At 30.2% G+C, this 20,604-nt stretch overlaps 1 protein-coding gene across 1 annotated transcript in view; it reads left to right on the forward strand.

Moving 5' to 3' along the window:
• The window catches only part of tfc (triforce), a 136,565-nt gene extending 116,239 nt beyond the window's left edge, over positions 1-20,326 (forward strand). Inside the window, exons 4-5 of the mRNA XM_065505177.1 lie at positions 9,443-9,551; positions 19,137-20,326. Of these exons, the coding sequence (XP_065361249.1) occupies positions 9,443-9,551; positions 19,137-19,387 (360 nt within the window). The 3' untranslated portion in view covers positions 19,388-20,326. The remainder of the gene's footprint in view (positions 1-9,442; positions 9,552-19,136) is intronic.
• The last annotated feature ends 278 nt before the right edge of the window (positions 20,327-20,604 follow it).

Genomic DNA, 20,604 nt, shown 5'->3' on the forward strand with positions numbered 1-20,604 from the left:
TTTTTGTCTTTGGTGTATTTAAAAAAAAATAAAAAAACCCGCACATAAATCCAAAATGCCTCAACTGTCAAATATATTTATAAATATTATTAGGTACTGAAAACGTTTTAAAATTAATTAACACAAATTTGTATTTAAAACAAATGTCTCAACTTCAGTAACAATTAGGCAATATTTAAATTATATACATATGTTCATATGTTAGAAAAATGTGTTTCTCTAGATTTATTTGGCAAATGTAAAAATATATATATATTATTAAGCCTTTTAATTTGTATCTTTATTTTTGGTTATTTAAAACTTGATATGGAAAACTGTTGTAGGAAAAAAATTGTTCAAACTCAGCTGGAAAACAAATCAAGTTATTACGCTTGAGTTGCTTGTTTGCAGTTTTTGCAAATATTCGTTTGTTGAATTAAATAATTAACACACTCGTGGACACATTTATGGCATGAAACTAACTAACTGTTATTAGGTAACATTGATAGTTTGTTTACAGATCATTATTAATACGTATTTAATAATTATTATTTGCCGGCACAATTGTGACATACATTTATCTACATGTCCACAATTTGATCTTTAGAAGTGTGTTTAACCCTTTAATGTAAATTGGATTTCCGTTGGATTGGATTTGCAATACCAATTTTATTAATTTATTACAAAAACTTGATAAACCGTTTTAAGATTAAAATTTTTCCCAGTTTCCAGGGAAACACAAAAGACTGCAATTATAACTTTTAAAAGTAATAAAGTGAAAAATGCTGAAATAATTTGCATATTTTATAATTAAAAATTTTTAATTTAAAAAAATTTTCAAAAACTTTTTTAAAAATTCAAATTTCCTAAAACTTTTTAGAAATACCAATTTCCCGAGAAACTCAAAAAACTTTACAAACTAATTTTAATAATAAAAGTAAAAATAGGAAAAAACTAAAGAATTTCAAATTAAAAATTCTATGAGGACTCAAGAGACTTGTGTTGTTTTAAAAGTGAAAAAAATACAAAATAAAATTTTTAATTTTAAAAATCAACAACAAAACTTTTTTAAAAATCCCTATTTCCCGGGAAACTTGAAATACTACACAAATATGTTGTAATAGTACTACAAGTTAAAACAATTTTAAGCATTAAAATTTGTAATTTGAAAAATTCCCAACAAATTTTTATAAATCCCAATTTCTTGGGAAACTCAAATGACTGCAATTATAAGTTTTAAAAGTAATATAGTTAAAAAAGCTGAAATAATTTATTTTATAATTAAAAATTTTTAATTTAAAAAATTCCCAAAAACTTTGTAAAAAATCCCACTTCCCGGGAAACTCGAAAAACTACGCAAACAAATTTTAATACTGTTAAAACTTAAACGAGGACAAAATAAATCAATTTCCGAATCAAAATTTAATTTTTTTAAATCCCCATTTCCTGGGAAAAGTAAAAAACTACACAAATGAGTACTAAAACAGTAAAAAACACGAAATTAACCATTTCTAGATTAAAATGTTTGCATTTTAAAAATTCCCAAAATCTTTTTTTAAAAATCCAAATTTCCTGATAAATTCGAAAAACTACACAAACAAATTTCAAAAATATTAAAAGTAAAAAAGAACAAAATAGAACAATTCCAGATAAAAAAATTTAAAATTTTATGAATTCCCAAAAACACGATTAAAAATTCCTATTTCCAGGGAAATGCAAAAGACTACACAATTAAGTTTAATTTAATGTTTTTAGATTAAAATTTTCGAATTTAAAAATTCCCAAAATCTTTTTTAAAAATCCCAATTTCCCGAGAAATTCGAAAAACTACACAAACAAATTTCAAAAATATTAAAAGTAAAAAAGAACAAAACAGAACAATTCCAGATAAAATATTTAAAATTTTATGAATTCCCAAAAAAAATTAAGAAGAAAATATTAGGTTTTTGAAATTTTAAAAATCCGAATTTCCGGGAAACTTTAGGAATACGATATACAATCACATGGTCTGCTATTAGTCATATTGTACTAATATATTATAATAGTTGTTGTTGTGTTTTAAACAAAAAAAAGTATTATTTTATGTCAAAACAATAAACATAGTTCAAATAGTGTCATTAGTTTAGAACTTTTTTGTTTGAAACACAACAAAAATTTGTTTAAACTATCAAAATATATTAGAACATTATGACAATACGACCAAATAGCAGATCGTGTGAATACTCCATATATATTTTAAAATAATTTAAAATCAAAACAAACTCGAAATATACCATTTTAGGTTTAAAAAATCCCAAAAGCTTTTTAAAAAATCCAAATTTCCAGGAAACTCGAATCTGGAAAGACTATAAAAATACGTTTTAAAATCATTAATATTTAAAAAAAGTTGAAATAAATCATATTAAAAATAAAAATTTTTAATTTCACAAATTCCCAAAAAAAAAAAATTTTAAATCCGCAATTTTCGGGGAAACTCAAATATCACAATTTCCAGGGATACTTGAAAAACTCCATTAATAAGTTTTAAAAGTATTCAATCTCTCCCCATTTTCCAGCCCTGTCGTATATGAAAGTCTCCATACGATGCTGAAACCATTCCTGGAAGAATCATTGATTCTATAAGAAATAGGGATTCTAATAATTAAGGATTAACTGGGAATAAATATCATATTTAAAATTCTTTATCAATTTACATTTGTTACCATGTTATCTTGCAGTTGGTTCCATTGGTGCCGACTGTTTAACAGAGGGTTAACAAAAAAACTGCAATTTTTCAAATACCTTATGAATTGTATATGATTTATCAAAAACTATTGACAGCTTTGTACAAATATTTGCACCTAAACACAACACACACATTCTAATACAAATATTAAGGTCTACAACATTTAAAATAATTTTTGTTTTTAGTTTTTGGTTTTTTTTTGGCATGACCTGAATATTAACAATTTTCATATCACTAATTGATACGTTCAAAATGTTGGTTGGTAAAATCAATTACAACTTACAAAATTCCGCACAATTTTAAATAAAATATGAAAATAATTTAGCAATGCACATTTGGACAGAATGCGCTCAAGTAATGCAATGATTCGGTGCAAAAATTATTTTCTTTTATAAAATTCAAGCATCATTTCGGACATGTAAAATCGACTTTCAGGGTCTCTTGGCTTCAATTTGTATGATACGCACTCTCCCTGCATTTGGATTAATCCTGCTGCCCGTAAACGTTTGAAAATTGCTCCCAATGATTTTGCAAGCTCTTGTTGAGTTTTATTTAAAACAATCTTCATGAGTGATTTTTATACCCTTCACCTTCGTGAGAAGTGTATATATAAGTTTGTCATTCCGTTTGTAATTTCCACAACATAATTTTCCGACACTATAAAGTTTATATATTCTGGATCCTTATAGATAGCGGAGTCGATTAAGCCATGTCCGTCTGTCTGTTGAAAATTTTCCGACACTATAAAGTTCATATATTCTGGATCCTTATAGATAGCGGAGTCGATTAAGCCATGTCCGTCTGTCTGTTGAAATCAATTTTCTGAAGACCTCAGATATATTCGGGATCCAAATCTTCAATAATTCTGTCAGACATGCTTTCGAGAAGTTTCCTATTTAAAATCCACAAAATCGGTCCACAAATGGTTGAGATATGAGGAATAAACCAGGATAACCTCGATTTTTTGTCCATGTCCGTCTGTCTGTCTGTCTGTATGTCTGTCTGTCTGTCTGTCTGTCTGTCTGTCTGTCTGTCTGTCTGTCTGTCTGTCTGTCTGTCTGTCTGTCTGTCTGTCTGTCTGTCTGTCTGTCTGTCTGTCTGTCTGTCTGTCTGTCTGTCTGTCTGTCTGTCTGTCTGTCTGTCTGTCTGTCTGTCTGTCTGTCTGTCTGTCTGTCTGTCTGTCTGTCTGTCTGTCTGTCTGTCTGTCTGTCTGTCTGTCTGTCTGTCTGTCTGTCTGTCTGTCTGTCTGTCTGTCTGTCTGTCTGTCTGTCTGTCTGTCTGTCTGTCTGTCTGTCTGTCTGTCTGTCTGTCTGTCTGTCTGTCTGTCTGTCTGTCTGTCTGTCTGTCTGTCTGTCTGTCTGTCTGTCTGTCTGTCTGTCTGTCTGTCTGTCTGTCTGTCTGTCTGTCTGTCTGTCTGTCTGTCTGTCTGTCTGTCTGTCTGTCTGTCTGTCTGTCTGTCTGTCTGTCTGTCTGTCTGTCTGTCTGTCTGTCTGTCTGTCTGTCTGTCTGTCTGTCTGTCTGTCTGTCTGTCTGTCTGTCTGTCTGTCTGTCTGTCTGTCTGTCTGTCTGTCTGTCTGTCTGTCTGTCTGTCTGTCTGTCTGTCTGTCTGTCTGTCTGTCTGTCTGTCTGTCTGTCTGTCTGTCTGTCTGTCTGTCTGTCTGTCTGTCTGTCTGTCTGTCTGTCTGTCTGTCTGTCTGTCTGTCTGTCTGTCTGTCTGTCTGTCTGTCTGTCTGTCTGTCTGTCTGTCTTTCTGTCTTTCTGTCTTTCTGTCTTTATGTCTTTCTGTCTGTCTGTCTGTCTGTCTGTCTGTCTGTCTGTCTGTCTGTCTGTCTGTCTGTCTGTCTGTCTGTCTGTCTGTCTGTCTGTCTGTCTGTCTGTCTGTCTGTCTGTCTGTCTGTCTGTCTGTCTGTCTGTCTGTCTGTCTGTCTGTCTGTCTGTCTGTCTGTCTGTCTGTCTGTCTGTCTGTCTGTCTGTCTGTCTGTCTGTCTGTCTGTCTGTCTGTCTGTCTGTCTGTCTGTCTGTCTGTCTGTCTGTCTGTCTGTCTGTCTGTCTGTCTGTCTGTCTGTCTGTCTGTCTGTCTGTCTGTCTGTCTGTCTGTCTGTCTGTCTGTCTGTCTGTCTGTCTGTCTGTCTGTCTGTCTGTCTGTCTGTCTGTCTGTCTGTCTTTCTGTCTTTCTGTCTTTCTGTCTTTCTGTCTTTCTGTCTTTATGTCTTTATGTCTTTATGTCTTTATGTCTTTCTGTCTTTCTGTCTTTCTGTCTTTCTGTCTTTCTGTCTTTCTGTCTTTCTGTCTTTCTGTCTTTCTGTCTTTCTGTCTTTCTGTCTTTCTGTCTTTCTGTCTTTCTGTCTTTCTGTCTTTCTGTCTTTCTGTCTTTCTGTCTTTCTGTCTTTCTGTCTTTCTGTCTTTCTGTCTTTCTGTCTTTCTGTCTTTCTGTCTTTCTGTCTTTCTGTCTTTCTGTCTTTCTGTCTTTCTGTCTTTCTGTCTTTCTGTCTTTCTGTCTTTCTGTCTTTCTGTCTTTCTGTCTTTCTGTCTTTCTGTCTTTCTGTCTGTCTGTCTGTCTGTCTGTCTGTCTGTCTGTCTGTCTGTCTGTCTGTCTGTCTGTCTGTCTGTCTGTCTGTCTGTCTGTCTGTCTGTCTGTCTGTCTGTCTGTCTGTCTGTCTGTCTGTCTGTCTGTCTGTCTGTCTGTCTGTCTGTCTGTCTGTCTGTCTGTCTGTCTGTCTGTCTGTCTGTCTGTCTGTCTGTCTGTCTGTCTGTCTGTCTGTCTGTCTGTCTGTCTGTCTGTCTGTCTGTCTGTCTGTCTGTCTGTCTGTCTGTCTGTCTGTATGTCTGTCTGTATGTCTGTCTGTATGTCTGTCTGTCTGTCTGTCTGTCTGTCTGTCTGTCTGTCTGTCCGTCTGTCTGTCTGTCTGTCTGTCTGTCTGTCTGTCTGTCTGTCTGTCTGTCTGTCTGTCTGTCTGTCTGTCTGTCTGTCTGTCTGTCTGGCTGTCTGTCTGTCTGTCTGTCTGTCTGTCTGTCTGTCTGTCTGTCTGTCTGTCTGTCTGTCTGTCTGTCTGTCTGTCTGTCTGTCTGTCTGTCTGTCTGTCTGTCTGTCTGTCTGTCTGTCTGTCTGTCTGTCTGTCTGTCTGTCTGTCTGTCTGTCTGTCTGTCTGTCTGTCTGTCTGTCTGTCTGTCTGTCTGTCTGTCTGTCTGTCTGTCTGTCTGTCTGTCTGTCTGTCTGTCTGTCTGTCTGTCTGTCTGTCTGTCTGTCTGTCTGTCTGTCTGTCTGTCTGTCTGTCTGTCTGTCTGTCTGTCTGTCTGTCTGTCTGTCTGTCTGTCTGTCTGTCTGTCTGTCTGTCTGTCTGTCTGTCTGTCCGTCTGTCCGTCTGTCCGTCTGTCCGTCTGTCCGTCTGTCCGTCTGTCCGTCTGTCTGTCTGTTGAAATCAGTTTTCTGAAGACCCCATATATCTTCGGGATCCAAATCTTCAATAATTGTGTCAGACATGCTTTCGAGAATTTTGCTATTTAAAATCAGCAAAATCGGTCCACAAATGGCTGAGATATGAGGAAAAAACCAAGACAACCTCGATTTTTGACCAATTTTTGACCTATATCTGGATTACTAAGACATTAATATAGACAATATGGATATCTAATGATAGATATTTCAAAAACATTTGCAACGACGTATATAAGACCATATCAAGTTAGACCTACAATGGGTCAAAATCGGGAAAAAAATTTTTAACCCGAATTTTTTTTTTCAAAAAAAAAAATTTTTAAAACCAAAAAAAATTTTATTAAAATTTAAAAAAAAAAAATTTTAAATTTAAAAAAAAAAAAATTTTAAATAAATTTTTTTTCAAAAAATGAAAAAAAACAACTAAAAAAAATTAAATTTTGTTTACCTAAAAATATTTAAAATTTTGAAGTATAATTTGGTGAAGGGTATATAAGATTCGGCACAGCCGAATATAGCACTCTTACTTGTTTACTTATATCTAGATTACTAAGTCATTAATATAGACAATATGGATATCTAATGATAGATATTTCAAAGTCATTTGCAACGACGTATATAAGACCATAGTAAGTTGGACCTACAATGGGTCAAAATCGGGAAAAATATTTTTAACCCGATTTTTTTTTCACAAAAAAAATGAAAAAATAAAAAAAAAATTTTTTAAATTTAAAAAAAAAATAAATTAAAACTTAAAAAAGTTAAAAAAAATATAAAAAAAAAAAACTATTCGAAAAAATTTGTTCCCAAAAAGTTAAAAAACCAACTTTGGAAAAAAAAAAATTGTTTACCTGAAAATATCTAAAATTTGTATTTTGAAGTATAATTTGGTGAAGGGTATAATAAAATTCGGTACAACCGAATATACTAGCTTTCTTATTTGTTGGTCTTCAAACTATTTTGGCTGGCCTGGACGATCTTTGTTTTCGGTGTCAAAATCACCACTTCTGAATCGAACAAAAAATTCTTTCTAACTTTGAAACCGATGGAACACATTCAACATAAGCTTTGGTGAGCTGTCGGTGTGCTTCAAGGGCACTTTTTTCAAATTAAAGAAGTAAAGCGAAACTTCCCGCATATGATGCTTTTCGAATTTTGCGTTTTTCTTTTTTATATTGAAACTTTGCGGTTTGGGGGAGTGAAATTTTATTTGTTCATCCCCCTAGATCCGCGCCTGCTCTAGACTCATTCGAATTTAACCTATATTTTTATTGAAATTTTGAATTTGGAATCCCAAAGCTGTAAATGAATCATTCTTTTTTTGATTTTAATTCGTTACGAATTAGCTAAATTTTGAATTAATTCTTTTTACAACAAAAGAAGAAGAATTGAATGAAATTTGAATTAATTCAAACGAATTAGGCAGAAATGAATATTAATTTATTTCCAATTCAAATGAATTTGTAAAAAGGAGTTGCAATTCGTTTTCAATTCAAATGAATCTGTAAAATTAATTGCAATTCGTTTCCAATTCAAATTAATTTGTTAAAGTGAATTGAAATTCATTTTCAATTCGTTTGAATTGAATTGATTTTTAATTCATTCAAATGAATTAGAACAATGAATTGCAATTCAAATGAATGAAATCAAGAGCATATCTAGGGGGAAAGAAAAATACAAATTTAAGTTTCTTTTAGCAGATAAAAAAAATTTCCCATTTTGATAGGATTTTCGCCGATATCTAATAATTCAATTCCTATTCTGCGGCTACCTGACAATTCCAGTATATCATGGGAATTTAAAATCTAAGAATTTTTTGTCTTTGGACTAGAATCACTACATATGAATTCAATTAAAGCGGTAAAACTACAAAATTTGATTTCAAAATTTAAATTTTTTTCATTATATTAATGCTCATAACGTAAACAATAAATAGAAAAAAATAAAATAAAAAAATAACACATTCTTATGTTAAAAACGATGTCAAATCTAAAAGACTAAATAAAATATGCGACATTCAAATAGAATCAATCAGTCTTAAAATGATTGAAAATAAAAAATCATCATAAGAGCATATTCCATTCTGCATGTGGCTTTATAACATTCTCCAAAATATTTACATACAAGTGCTTATCCATATTTTCTTTAATCCAATAAACTGGACCAACGCAATAACAAGAAAAGCATCCCCATATAATAATATTTCCCCAACCATGTTTAAACGTTTTTGATTTTTGCCATTTTTTGGACGTCTAACCCATGTCTTATCATCACTACCAATTAAATTAATGGTCGTTTCGTCCATCCACTACAGATTTTGCCACTTTTTTATATTTTCTGGCCCACACCAATCCTTATGATTGCTCCTGGTTTTAAATGAAATATTGGTAGTGATTCTATTGTAATGTCCGTCACTGTATAAAACGAGAGTAATGGTTGATGTCTTTTACAATAAAAAATTTAGTTGAATCAATTCAATTCAAATGAACTGGAAATGAATTGATAATTCTTTTTTTTTAATTCATATGAATTAATTCAAAATCAATTCAATTCAAATGAATTGAATTGATTTTTACCAAATTCATTTCAATTGACTCAAATTTCATTCAATTCATTAAAAAAAGAATTAATTCAAAATTTGCTAATTCAGTGCAAGAATAATTCGCGAATTAATTCAAAAATGAATGATTCATTTACAGCTCTGGTAAATATGTAAAATTTTTAAATTCTAAATATGAAGAATTTTTAAACTTGTTTCATATGAATGAGGTGCCACACTGCTCTGAGGGGTCCATCGTCAAAACTTAAACTCTAATGCTTCTCTGCTACGCCCTTATGAAATGTTATGCCAATCGTTTCAGCCAATTATAAATGACAGATTAATTTACAAAATATATTGGTACTGCCCCACTGTGCAATGTTTTTGTATTGAAATAGATATTTAGTTATTTAGTGAGAAATGTGAATAATTAATACCCAAAACAAATATTGTCATGTGGTAAAATATAAATAATAAGAGCATTTGGAAATTAAAAGCTAATGCAAAAAATTAAACAAATTTAGGTATTAAATACTAGTGGTCAATCAATACTTTAATTTCGCCTAAAATCATAGCGAAATGTTCAAAAAGGAAACTAATTTTGAAATTTATAAAAGAACAAAAAAATCCATACAAAATAAATTTTATAAACCTTTGATAAATTTTGATATTTTTTTAAAAAACAGTATTATTTTGTTAACTAAAACTACTGACATACTTATTTTCATTTTTTTCATAAATTTTTGTTTTCTCAATTTTTTAGGCAAATTGGTTTAAGGCCACACAATATTGTCGCTACCATGGCATGCATTTGGCCAGCATATCATCACAAGAAGAGAACGATAGACTGGAAAAGCACATAAGAGACTTTGGTATGTAACAATGTGTAATACAAACACAAACCAAAAACTATTTATTTATATAACAGTTTTAAAGTTTTTCTATTAATTAACTTATGTATATCAAAAAAAAAAATTGATTGTGCAACAAACAATAGATGCCGCATGCCACTGGATAAATTTCCAAAAAAAAAAATAGAGATTTTAACAATCGTTTGTTTGGTTGCACAATTTAACTTTCGCTTTAAAAAAAACGTTTCATTTTTGTGTGAAATTTTTGCTTTTTTCGTGCAACAATTTGAGAAATGCAATCAATATAAACGTTGTTTTAGCAAAAAAAAAATAAAAAACTAAATTAGGTTAGAAATGACACAAGAAGGAGCAAAAAAAAAATGCACAGAAACATTCACTCACTTACATGCTGAGCAACAGAGAATGATAGTGAGATGGGGGAATGGAGACAAAGATGTAAAAAATATGCAACATTTGGCCAGCAGCAACAATAAATGATAGTTATAGATATTAACAGGGTTAGGCAAAAAGAGCAGATATAATTTAAAGTCATTAAATAATTCTAAACAAATATAGGATATGATCAGGTTGGAATCTGGTGGTCTTTAGTGTGAACAAATTTGACTTTTTCACGAAATGCCTATATGTAAAGTACTGGACATTGAACCTTGACATATAAGGCAAACAATTAAAGGCCCATTCAAGATCTATCATCTATATATATAAAAGAGTAACGTTACTGACTGACTGACTGATTCATCATCCCACAGCCCAAACGACTGAAGCTAAAATCATGAAATTTTAACTGTGGGTTCCTCCCTCCCCAAAACGATCCACTAAGAAGGGATTTTTTGAAATTCGAACGTTTAGGGGGTAAAAAGGGTAAAAACGGGTAAATCCGGTAATAAGATACCAAAAAACTTAAAATTGCATGTTACTCCATTTGAATTTCGTACTTTTTCGAAATTCGAACCTTTTAGGGGAGAAAACGGGTAAAAACTGTATTTTGGTACTTTTTTGGCACCCTATGTATCTTCTACACCAATAAACATAGAAACAAAATACTTATCAAAAAATAAAAAATATAGGATTGGTACTTTTTGGAAATTCGAAAAAAAGGTACCAAAAAGGGGATAAAATCGGGAAAATACATTTTATTGCAAATTATTAAGCCGATGTTGATAATTTTTTTAACATTGGTTCCTAGATTCATACACAAATTAACTAACAGGTTGTTATTTGGAACTCGAGTGCCATGGTGTATTTTAGGCCAAATCTGGGTAAACAGTTTAGTACTTTTTTTAAAACATATTTATTATTGGGCACATTAACACAGATTTTAATCGATTGAGACATGTCTGTAGCATAATCAACTTTTGCAAAATGGAATATTTTTAAATTTCAAACTTGATGGGTGTTCAAGGAGGAAAAGGGAAATTTGGTACTTTTCTCCTAATGTTACCTTTTTAATATTTTAAATTATTTCACTTATCGACATTAAAGTTAGCTGATATGTATCTGAGTGAAGTTAGTGTTAGAAATAAGGGATTATATTTAGGTACCAAAATGTGAGAACTGAACTATAGGTACTTTTTCATTCATCTAATGGTACTTTTTGAATTTTCTATTGCAATGAACTTAGAAACATGAAATTAATCATATATGGTCCTAAGTGAGTGAGAATTTTAGGAGGAGACTTTTTGGTACTTTTTCTTTATTCGAATGGTACTTTTTGTAATTTCTTCACCAATGAACTTAGAAACATGAAATAAAGCTTACATGGGCCCGAGAGGGTGGGAATCCACAAGTGGCTGCTTTTTGGTACTTTTTCTATATTCTAATGGTACTTTATGAATTTTCTATAATAATGGATATGAAATTAAGCGTATATGGTCCTAAGTGAGTGAAAATTCAAGCGGATACTTCATGGTACTTTTTTATTATAACAGTACTTTTTTAATTTTCTATAATAATGGACTTAGAAACATGAAATTAAGCATACATGGTCCTAAGTGAGTGAGAATTCTAGGGGGAGACTTTTTGATACTTTTTATTTATTGTAATGGTACTTTTAGTAATTTCTTCACCATTGAACCTAGAAACGTAAAATAAAGCTTATATGGAACCGAGTGAGTGGGAAACCACAAGTGTGGACTTTCTGGTACTTTTTCTATATTCTAATAGTACTTTTTTGAATTTTCTATAACAATGGACTTAGAAACATGAAATTATACATATATGGTCCTAAGTGAGTAGGAGTCTAAGGGTAGACTTTCTGATACTATTTCTTTATTCGAATGGTACATTTAGTAATTTCTTCTTCAATGAATTTAGAAACATGAAATAAAGATTATATGGACCCGAGTGAGCGGGAGACTTAATAGTACTATTTCTTTCTTCTAATTGGGGTGGCAAGTAAGAAATATTTTCTAAAATTTTACAATTTTTTTAAATATTTGAATTTATATTAATTCAAATATTTAAACATTGCCGTAAAAACTCATTAGAAACCCGAAATTATTTCAGATATCTCACTACTATGGCAATTCGCTGTTGCTATTTATATACACAACGCTATTTTCTAGAAGTCTCTTAAGTAACACAGGGCAACAAAATCGAAAAAATTTTGAAGGCTTTTGAAACCACTACACAATTTTGATGTATTGTGGTTCCTGTAGTACAAAAATGGAAACATTTTTAAATTCTATGGATAGATTTTTTTTAAAATTTTTTTTTCTTCTAAAATTGTTAATTTTTTTAAATGTTTCTCCACATAATTTATGATAACTTAAAAACGGTTAGTCCGATATTATTGAAGTGTACTTAAAAAAGTTCAAATTTTTGTTACAATAACAAAACACATGTAAAATTTACACTCAAAGTACATGCTTGTACGTACATACAATTTTCTGCAAATAAGCGAATTCACTTAATTGTGAATAAATTCGAAAATAATCCATCGATTTTTATGTTCGATATCCCATTTTGTTCCTATTACAGCTGGCTTTGCGATAAAGCAACAAATCTAATCAATTTCTGCCGTTTTCGATATTTCATGATTTTTTTAAAACAAAAATAAATTGATTATTTTTACATAAAAAATATATTTTTCGCTTCAATTTGTCATTATAGCTCCGAAACTACTGAGCCGATTAAAACGCAATATATATGTGAAAATTTGTACATAGCACGGGTAAAATGTTTACAATATTCAATCAATCGAAAGAAGAACAGTAACTACTCAATTTTATGTACATATATCAAACAAAAAAGTTAAATTTTGTGAACATGAGCGAATTCACTTAATTGTGAATAAATTCGAAAATAATCAATCGATTTTTATCTTCAATATTTCATTTTGTTGGTATTATATGCGGCTTTGCGACAAAATAATAAACCTGAACAAGTTCTGCTGTTTTCGATTTTTCATGAGTTTTTTAAAACACAAAAATTTGATATTTTCATGTATTTTTCTTCAATTTGTTATTATAACTCCGAAACTACTGAGCCGATTAAAACTCTATATATAAACAGATTAAAGATTGTGTAAATTTGAACTTTTCTTAGTTTACTTCAATAATATCGGACTAACCCTTTTTGAGTTATCATAAATTATGTGGAGAAACAACTAAAAAAATTCACAATTTTAGAAAAAATTTTGTTTAAAAAAATCTATCCATAGAATTCAAATATTTTACCATTTTTGTACTTAGGTAACCAAGATGCATCAAATCTATATAGTGGTTAGTGAAGCCTTTTTTAGCTGTTGACCTGTGTAATCTAAGGGAAAAACTAGAATGTTCGATTACCACAATGATCACCAAGAGCTTTTAAAGCTGCTACACAAATAATGTTGTCATACTTATAAACAATGTTAATAACATTATTGATAAGTTGAAGTTTCTAGTGATACAAATTTTTATAAACATTATGAATGTTGCAAGCAGCCGTTATAGACCGTTAAATTAAAATTGATCATATAATTTCATAACAATATATTCCACACCCCTTTTTGAAGTCCCATATTTCCATCCACACTACAGATACTAAATGGTGTTATAAAGTCAATGCTCTAAAATAGGTTACACAGCTGTGTAGTTATGTGCATAAATATATATAGATACATTCAAACATTCATTCATATATTCATAACTAACTGCATGTACTATAGATGTTCGTATGATTTGTTTGTATCTGTCCGCCTGTCTTTACGAGCAACATCAGCAGCAGTATAGTTGAATGGATACTTAGTTAATATAGTTACAACGAACTTTAAATATAAAAAAAAAGAAAAATAAATATTAAAGCAAAACTCCAACAACAATATAACAAATACAAATATACCAACAGTTACATATCTCTCGCTTAATATAAAAGTAACACAACTCAAAAACTTTAATCTGGTTCACTATAATCTATATTATTTTAGCCAATATTTTGTTATGTTAAATGACAATTAAGTAATTTAGAATTTCATAAATAAAATTTCATTGAAATTTTTCTCAAATTTATATATTTTGCTTTATGACGCTATTTTATTAAATGAGCAATGTGTGCATATATATCCATATATGGAATTTACATGACTGAATAGTTATAGTAATACCCGGAAATATAATTTCATAGAGAAATGTATAACCAACTTATTTATTTCATACATCTAAAATTACAAAAAAAAACTATGCAACAAAAAGTGACTGACAGAATTAGGGAATTTATAAAAAAATGTTAGCATTCTATTGAACCCTATGAAACTTCTGGTGGAAATGCAGCAGTAGTTTGAAAAATAAATGGTAATAAATTTCGCACATGTGCGATATGATCATGAAAGTTATTAAGAAATGTTAATTTAAGGGAAACAAGTTTAAAATTTTAATTCTTTTTATTATTATATTCATTATATGTAGTAACTGATTAAACAAAAACAAGTAAGAGAGACTATATTCGGCTATGCCGAATCATATATACCATCCACCAAATTATATTTAAAAATAAAAATTTTAAATATTTTTAAAATTTTTATTTTAAATATTTTTATAATTAAAAAAAATAAATTTCAAAATAGGTTTTTGAATATTTTTTTTTAAATTTAAAAAAAGATTAAAAAATTTTTGTTTTTTAATTTTTTCCAATTTTTCCAAATTGATTTTTTTAATTTTTTAATTTATTAGTGCAAAAAAATGTATGACTAAAAAAATTTTTTGTTGAAAAAATTCGGGTTAAAAATTATTTTTCCCGATTTTGACGCATTGTAGTTCCAACTTACTATAGTCGTAGTTGCAATTGACTTTGAAATATCTACCATTAGATATCCATATTGTCGAAATGAATGATTTAGTAATCCAGATATATGTAGATTAAAAATAGGCCAAAAACTAAGGTTGTCCGGGTTTTTCCTTATATCTCAGCCATTCAGGTTTGTAAGTTATTTGGGGGCTACGGAAAGTTGATTTCAACATAAAAAACTAATTTGAATTTGCAATGAATCGTATGAGCGATATTGATCAATTATAACAAGTATACTCCAAAGTAATCAAGAAATATTTATATTTTCTAAACTATTGTTTTAAAAATTTTATGATTTTGAAACAATTTGATAGTTTTTGAACTATTGTAGATATCGGAATAAAATTTTTCAAAGCTGGTGCTGAGGAATTTTTTTAGTTCATTCGTATTTAAATGGATTTCTACATCTATCTGGTCCCTATTAACTAACAATTACATGAATACATATTCTGGACATTTAAAATAGTGGATATTTTTTAATTTTTTTCCTAAAATGGTCATTAAAGTATTTCTATTTGTTGGGTGTATGACTTAAAAATGAGGGATTTAAATTATATTGCGTATCTTTTGAAAGCGATTTTTGCTTTTAATGACTTATATGTCATTTTGAAGGTTACATATCTGTCATTTATTCCCACTTAGTTATTGAAAATTATATTGTAGATAACAAAGTTAGTTTTGGCTTCAAAATGTCAAATTTTGTGTCAATAAAGCGTCATATGCGCGAAGTTTTGCTTTACTTTTTTTGAAAAAAAAAATTCAAAAGCAGCAGGGAAATTGGGTACCATACGAATGATATAACAGAAAACCATTTTTACACCGAATCATTACTTGCAATGTAAAATGGATCCATTACGATAACCAGAAGCATAAGAGATCGTATGTGAACAAGCCGAATCGACACAAAAGCCAAATGTTCATCGCGATAAGGTAATTCTTTGTATTTGGTGGGAGCTACTGCTTCGTTTGAAGCGAGCATTGCACAGTGGGCAGAATTACAATTTTTGAAAATAAATCTGGCATTTCTAAACGGCTGTTCCGGTAAAATAAAAAATTTGACGTGGGTGTAGCCAAGGAGTATTCGAGTTTAAGTTATTAAAATGGGCCCTACAAATGATCCAGGGCGGCGCTATAGGGGCTCAAAGTTGGATACCTTCGACATATAATTTTTACATTTTTGGAAAACGCTCGGATAGGTCTTGAAAAACATGCTTGTGTGTGCTATTTATCTCTTATAATTTCTGAGTTATTATAAATTCAAAAAAAGGTAGATTTTTGCTGTTTTTTGGACGAAAGGTGAATTAATTTTTTTTTTATTAAAAAAAAACTTTCTTTCAGAACATATGACAAATTTATATTTTTCTGTAAGTTTACGCAGAACATTTTGGTATAAAAAACATGTCCTATTATTCGAATATATCGCCCCTACGCTCTTCGGAATGTGACCTATTTTTTTTATCAAAATTTCAAATTTGGGCCACATGTTCTATAATCCCAAACCTGGGATCAGAAAACGGAAAGCAGCATTGGAAACCTTGATGTGTTCCCTATTTATCCCCAAAGTATTTTCCCAGCCCAGAAGGAAATGTGGACCCCATGGACAAAATTGTTAAAATTATCATTTTTGGGATTTCCGCTCCAATTTTTAGGAATTGCGGGATTCCCTTTGACCTTTTGACATGTTTTTTTCACCTTGTGATTTAGAATGACAAATTTAAAAAACATTGAAAATTTCTTTCAGTTTTGTTAATAAATAATGATTTTATTACATATTTATTGAGTTTCTGAAACTAAAATATGTATCAAAATTTGAATAGGAATGCATATATTACGAACAGTTTGATCAACATTTATTCCAATTTTTTTTTTAAATAAGTTAATTTTTGGTTCAAGACAATATCTCAATTATATTAAAAAATATGCCACTTTAAAACTCCATCCTTCAAAAATATTGCACTTTTTTATACCATTTGTATAAATTTTCTTAATATTTTATTCAACAACAAGTCAAGTTCCGACTCAGTCACATAAGAAAATTTATAAAAAAAAATTAGTATGAAAAAGTGCAATATTTTTGAAGGACGGAGATTTAAAGGGGCATATTTTTTAATCTAATTGAGATATTAACTTGAAATTATTTTTGTAAGACCAAAAATAAACTTATCTAAACAAAACAATATAGCTCGGAATAAATGTGGATCAAATTGTTCCTAATATTTGAAATCCTATTAAAATTTTGATATAAATTTAACTCAATGAATATGTAATATGTAATAAAATCTTTATTTATTAACGAAACTCAATGAAATTTTTAACGTTTATTATGTTCTTCTAAATAACAAGGTGTAAAAAAACATGTGAAAAGGTCGAAGGCAATCCCGCAATTCCTAAAAATTGGAGCGAAAATCCCAAAAATGGTATTTTTACAATTTTGCCTATAGGCTCCACATTTCCTTCGGGGCTGGGAAATACTTTGGCGATAAATAGGGAACACATCAAGGTTTGGGATTTTAGAACATGTGGCCCAACGTTGAATTTTTGATAAAAAGTATATCAAAATTTTAAAATTTCAATTTTGAAATGACTATAACTCGGAAAATACTAGAGATAAATAGCACACGCAAGCATTTTTTTCAAGACCTAGCCGAGTGCTTTCCAAAAATATAAAAATCTGGATAGGAAACAAAAAAAAAATTTTTAAAATTTTACATGTCGAAGGTATTCATTCTACTTTGAGCCCCTATAGCGCAGCCCCTGGATCATTTGTATGACCCATTTTATTATCTTAAACTCGAATACTCCTTGGCTACGTCCACGTCATATTTTATCCCGATCGGACCAGCCGTTTAGAAATGCCAGACTTATTTCCAAACAATTTTGATTCTGCCCCACTGTGCATTGGCCGAAAAACTCCCAGAATATGCCAGACATCAAACCGTAATATTCCATCATGACAACGCTAGGCCACATGTTGCAATTCCTGTTAAAAACTATTTAGAAAGAAGTGGTTGCCAAGTTTTGCCTCACTCGCCTTATAGTCCAGATCTTGCCCCGTCCGATTAGTATTTGTTTCGATCGATGCAGAACGCTCCTTCTGGGATACGCATCACTTAGGAACTGAATATCCTAAATTTGCTTGACTCGTTCTTGGCCTCAAAAGATGAGCAGTTATTTTGGCTCAGAATCAATATATTGCCCGAAAGATGGGAAATTGTCAAATCTAACAATGCCTAATACTTTGAATAAATTTATATTGTACAAATGATTCAAAATGAAAGCTAAAAATTTTAAAAAATTACGCATTTAAACCAATATTTAATTGTGTAGTAAAACGGACTCAATTAAAGTTACAAAAACAGTATATTTTAGGAATATTAAGTTTCATAATTTAAGATTCCAAATGTAAGCCACTCTAGTTATTTTCGTGCATAAACATGCAACTCAAACAAAATCCATGTTAACTAGGATATCGAAGAAAAAACCAAACTAATTCAATTGTTGCCATGCATTAACAATGTTTTTCTTTGCACATTTCCACATTATGTAACTGGGTGAACTGGACAATGTTTGAACAAACATGTAAAGACCCCACACCCCCTCATGAACAAATATATGTACATTAGGGTGGCCCCAAAAAATAAAGTTGTGGATGTTCTCAACTATAATAAAAGTTAAATTTATTCACAGCTTCAGTTTCTCAAAATTTTTGTCATTTTTTTTCCATATTTTATTTATTGTATCTTCACAAAATAATGTGAACTATCAATAATATGTTCAAATATTAAATCTAATTTTTGTCATGGCGTCAATATTTGTTGAGCTGGATCAATAAATAAAAATGTCCTTTTTGTAGGTTTTTATTATTTTGTTTACATTTCTCGCAAAGGAAACATATAAAATATTGGTATTTTGTTAAGCACCTATCAAAGACCTTTCACATGATACCAATATTTCATTTGTTTCTTGTGCGAGAAATATAAAAAAAATCCTGAAAATTACCTTATTATCCTTTGAGCCAGCTCACCAAATACTGAAGTCAAGGCAACAGTTTTGAGAAATGGTCGCCTCAAACAAGCAAAACTATCATTTTAGTTGGGAACATAGAAACGGGGCCAGCCTATTCTACATACTTATGAACATGTACGACAAACATTTTATGTTTTTGAAAGTATGACATGGAAATGTTTGAAATGAACAGAAAAATGAAAATAAAGAAAAAAGTGAATGTGGTTTTGTTCAATATCAATTTACATCAATGTACGAGTTATTTTGTGGAGTTTTTTATAACGCTGTTTTTGTTTTTTTTTTGTGTTATTTCAGGTTTGGGCCATGAACACTTTTGGACTTCTGGCACTGATTTGGCTGATGAGGGTAACTTCTTTTGGATGTCCACCGGTCGTCCCATCACCTTCACCAATTGGAATGCTGGCGAACCTAATAATTTCCGTTATGAAAACGGCGAGGAGGAAAATTGCCTGGAATTGTGGAATCGTGATGGTAAAGGCCTGAAATGGAATGATTCTCCCTGCAGTTTTGAGACATATTTTGTGTGTGAAGTCCAGCCGAATTGATTGTTAATGAATGAAAAACAAATGTATAGAATAACAAATTATAAAAAATTGAAAAAGAAAGATTCGAATCACAAAAACACCCAGGCAATTAACCCAAAACTATTTGGCAATCATTCAAATATGTATTTTTGAAAACCTTTAAATCATTTCCCTTTAATTTCCCTTTGCTAATACGCTATATTGTATATTTCAACACCGCTATCTCGTTTTTTTGTAACTCTCTCAGTTTGTCAATTTAAACAAATAACTTTTGCTTTACTCACTCACTTACTTTATTTACTCCTCTCTAGTTGTTTGTTTTTCAGCAGTAGTTTAGTATTTGAAATATTTTTTGAATGTATATAGATACATATATGAAACGATTTTAGTTTTAGTTAATTGCTAAAACGAAAAGAATGAAAGAAATAATGAAATTTTTAGCTAGTTAAAACATTTAATTTACTTTTATGCAAATTACACATCACTCATACGCCCTGCCCTCCTGAATCCATCGATTCATTTGTAATAAGTAACATGCGTTGCAACATTGATTTGTGAAATTAATCGCTTACAATAAATAGTTCACCACTTTCTTAATTATTAATATTTTTATTGTATTATTTTGATTTATTAATTATTATTTTACATTTATAGAAGAAGGAGCACTGCCGTTTTTTTTAAATCTTTTTATTTTTATGTTTTAAATTTACGTTTAGTGTGTATGTTTGTTAAGTGAAATATTATTGTATAAAATATACCACTACTTAAATAATTAGTTTGTATTTAGTTTTAATTATTTATATATTATACAATGTACTATGTGTGCATTTACAAAATCAAAAAACAATTAGAAATTATTTCCATTAAACAATTGTAATATTTGTATAAAAAAGAGAACATAAACAAATTGTATTTATAAGAATAAAAATGTTTGTAAAAAAATTTCAAAAACCAAACAAATTGTAGTTTTTTCTTCTTTTGAAACTAAACATTTATTTAAACAAGTAGGAAAGTATGGTCGCTCAAGCCCGACCGTATAATACCCTACACTAAGTAAAAGAGCAAAACCATTTTTCTTTTAAAATTTCAATAATTTATATTTTTGAGTGATTTTCGGAAGTGGGCCATATATGGGGGCCATGTCCAATTATGGACCGATCACCATGATATTAGGTCGTGTGATTTATGGCTACATAAAAGTTTACTATGTTGAATTTTGTGTGTATACCAACATTTTT

This window comes from Calliphora vicina, chromosome 3 (assembly GCF_958450345.1).
Source record: "Calliphora vicina chromosome 3, idCalVici1.1, whole genome shotgun sequence".
Lineage (NCBI taxonomy): Eukaryota > Metazoa > Arthropoda > Insecta > Diptera > Calliphoridae > Calliphora > Calliphora vicina.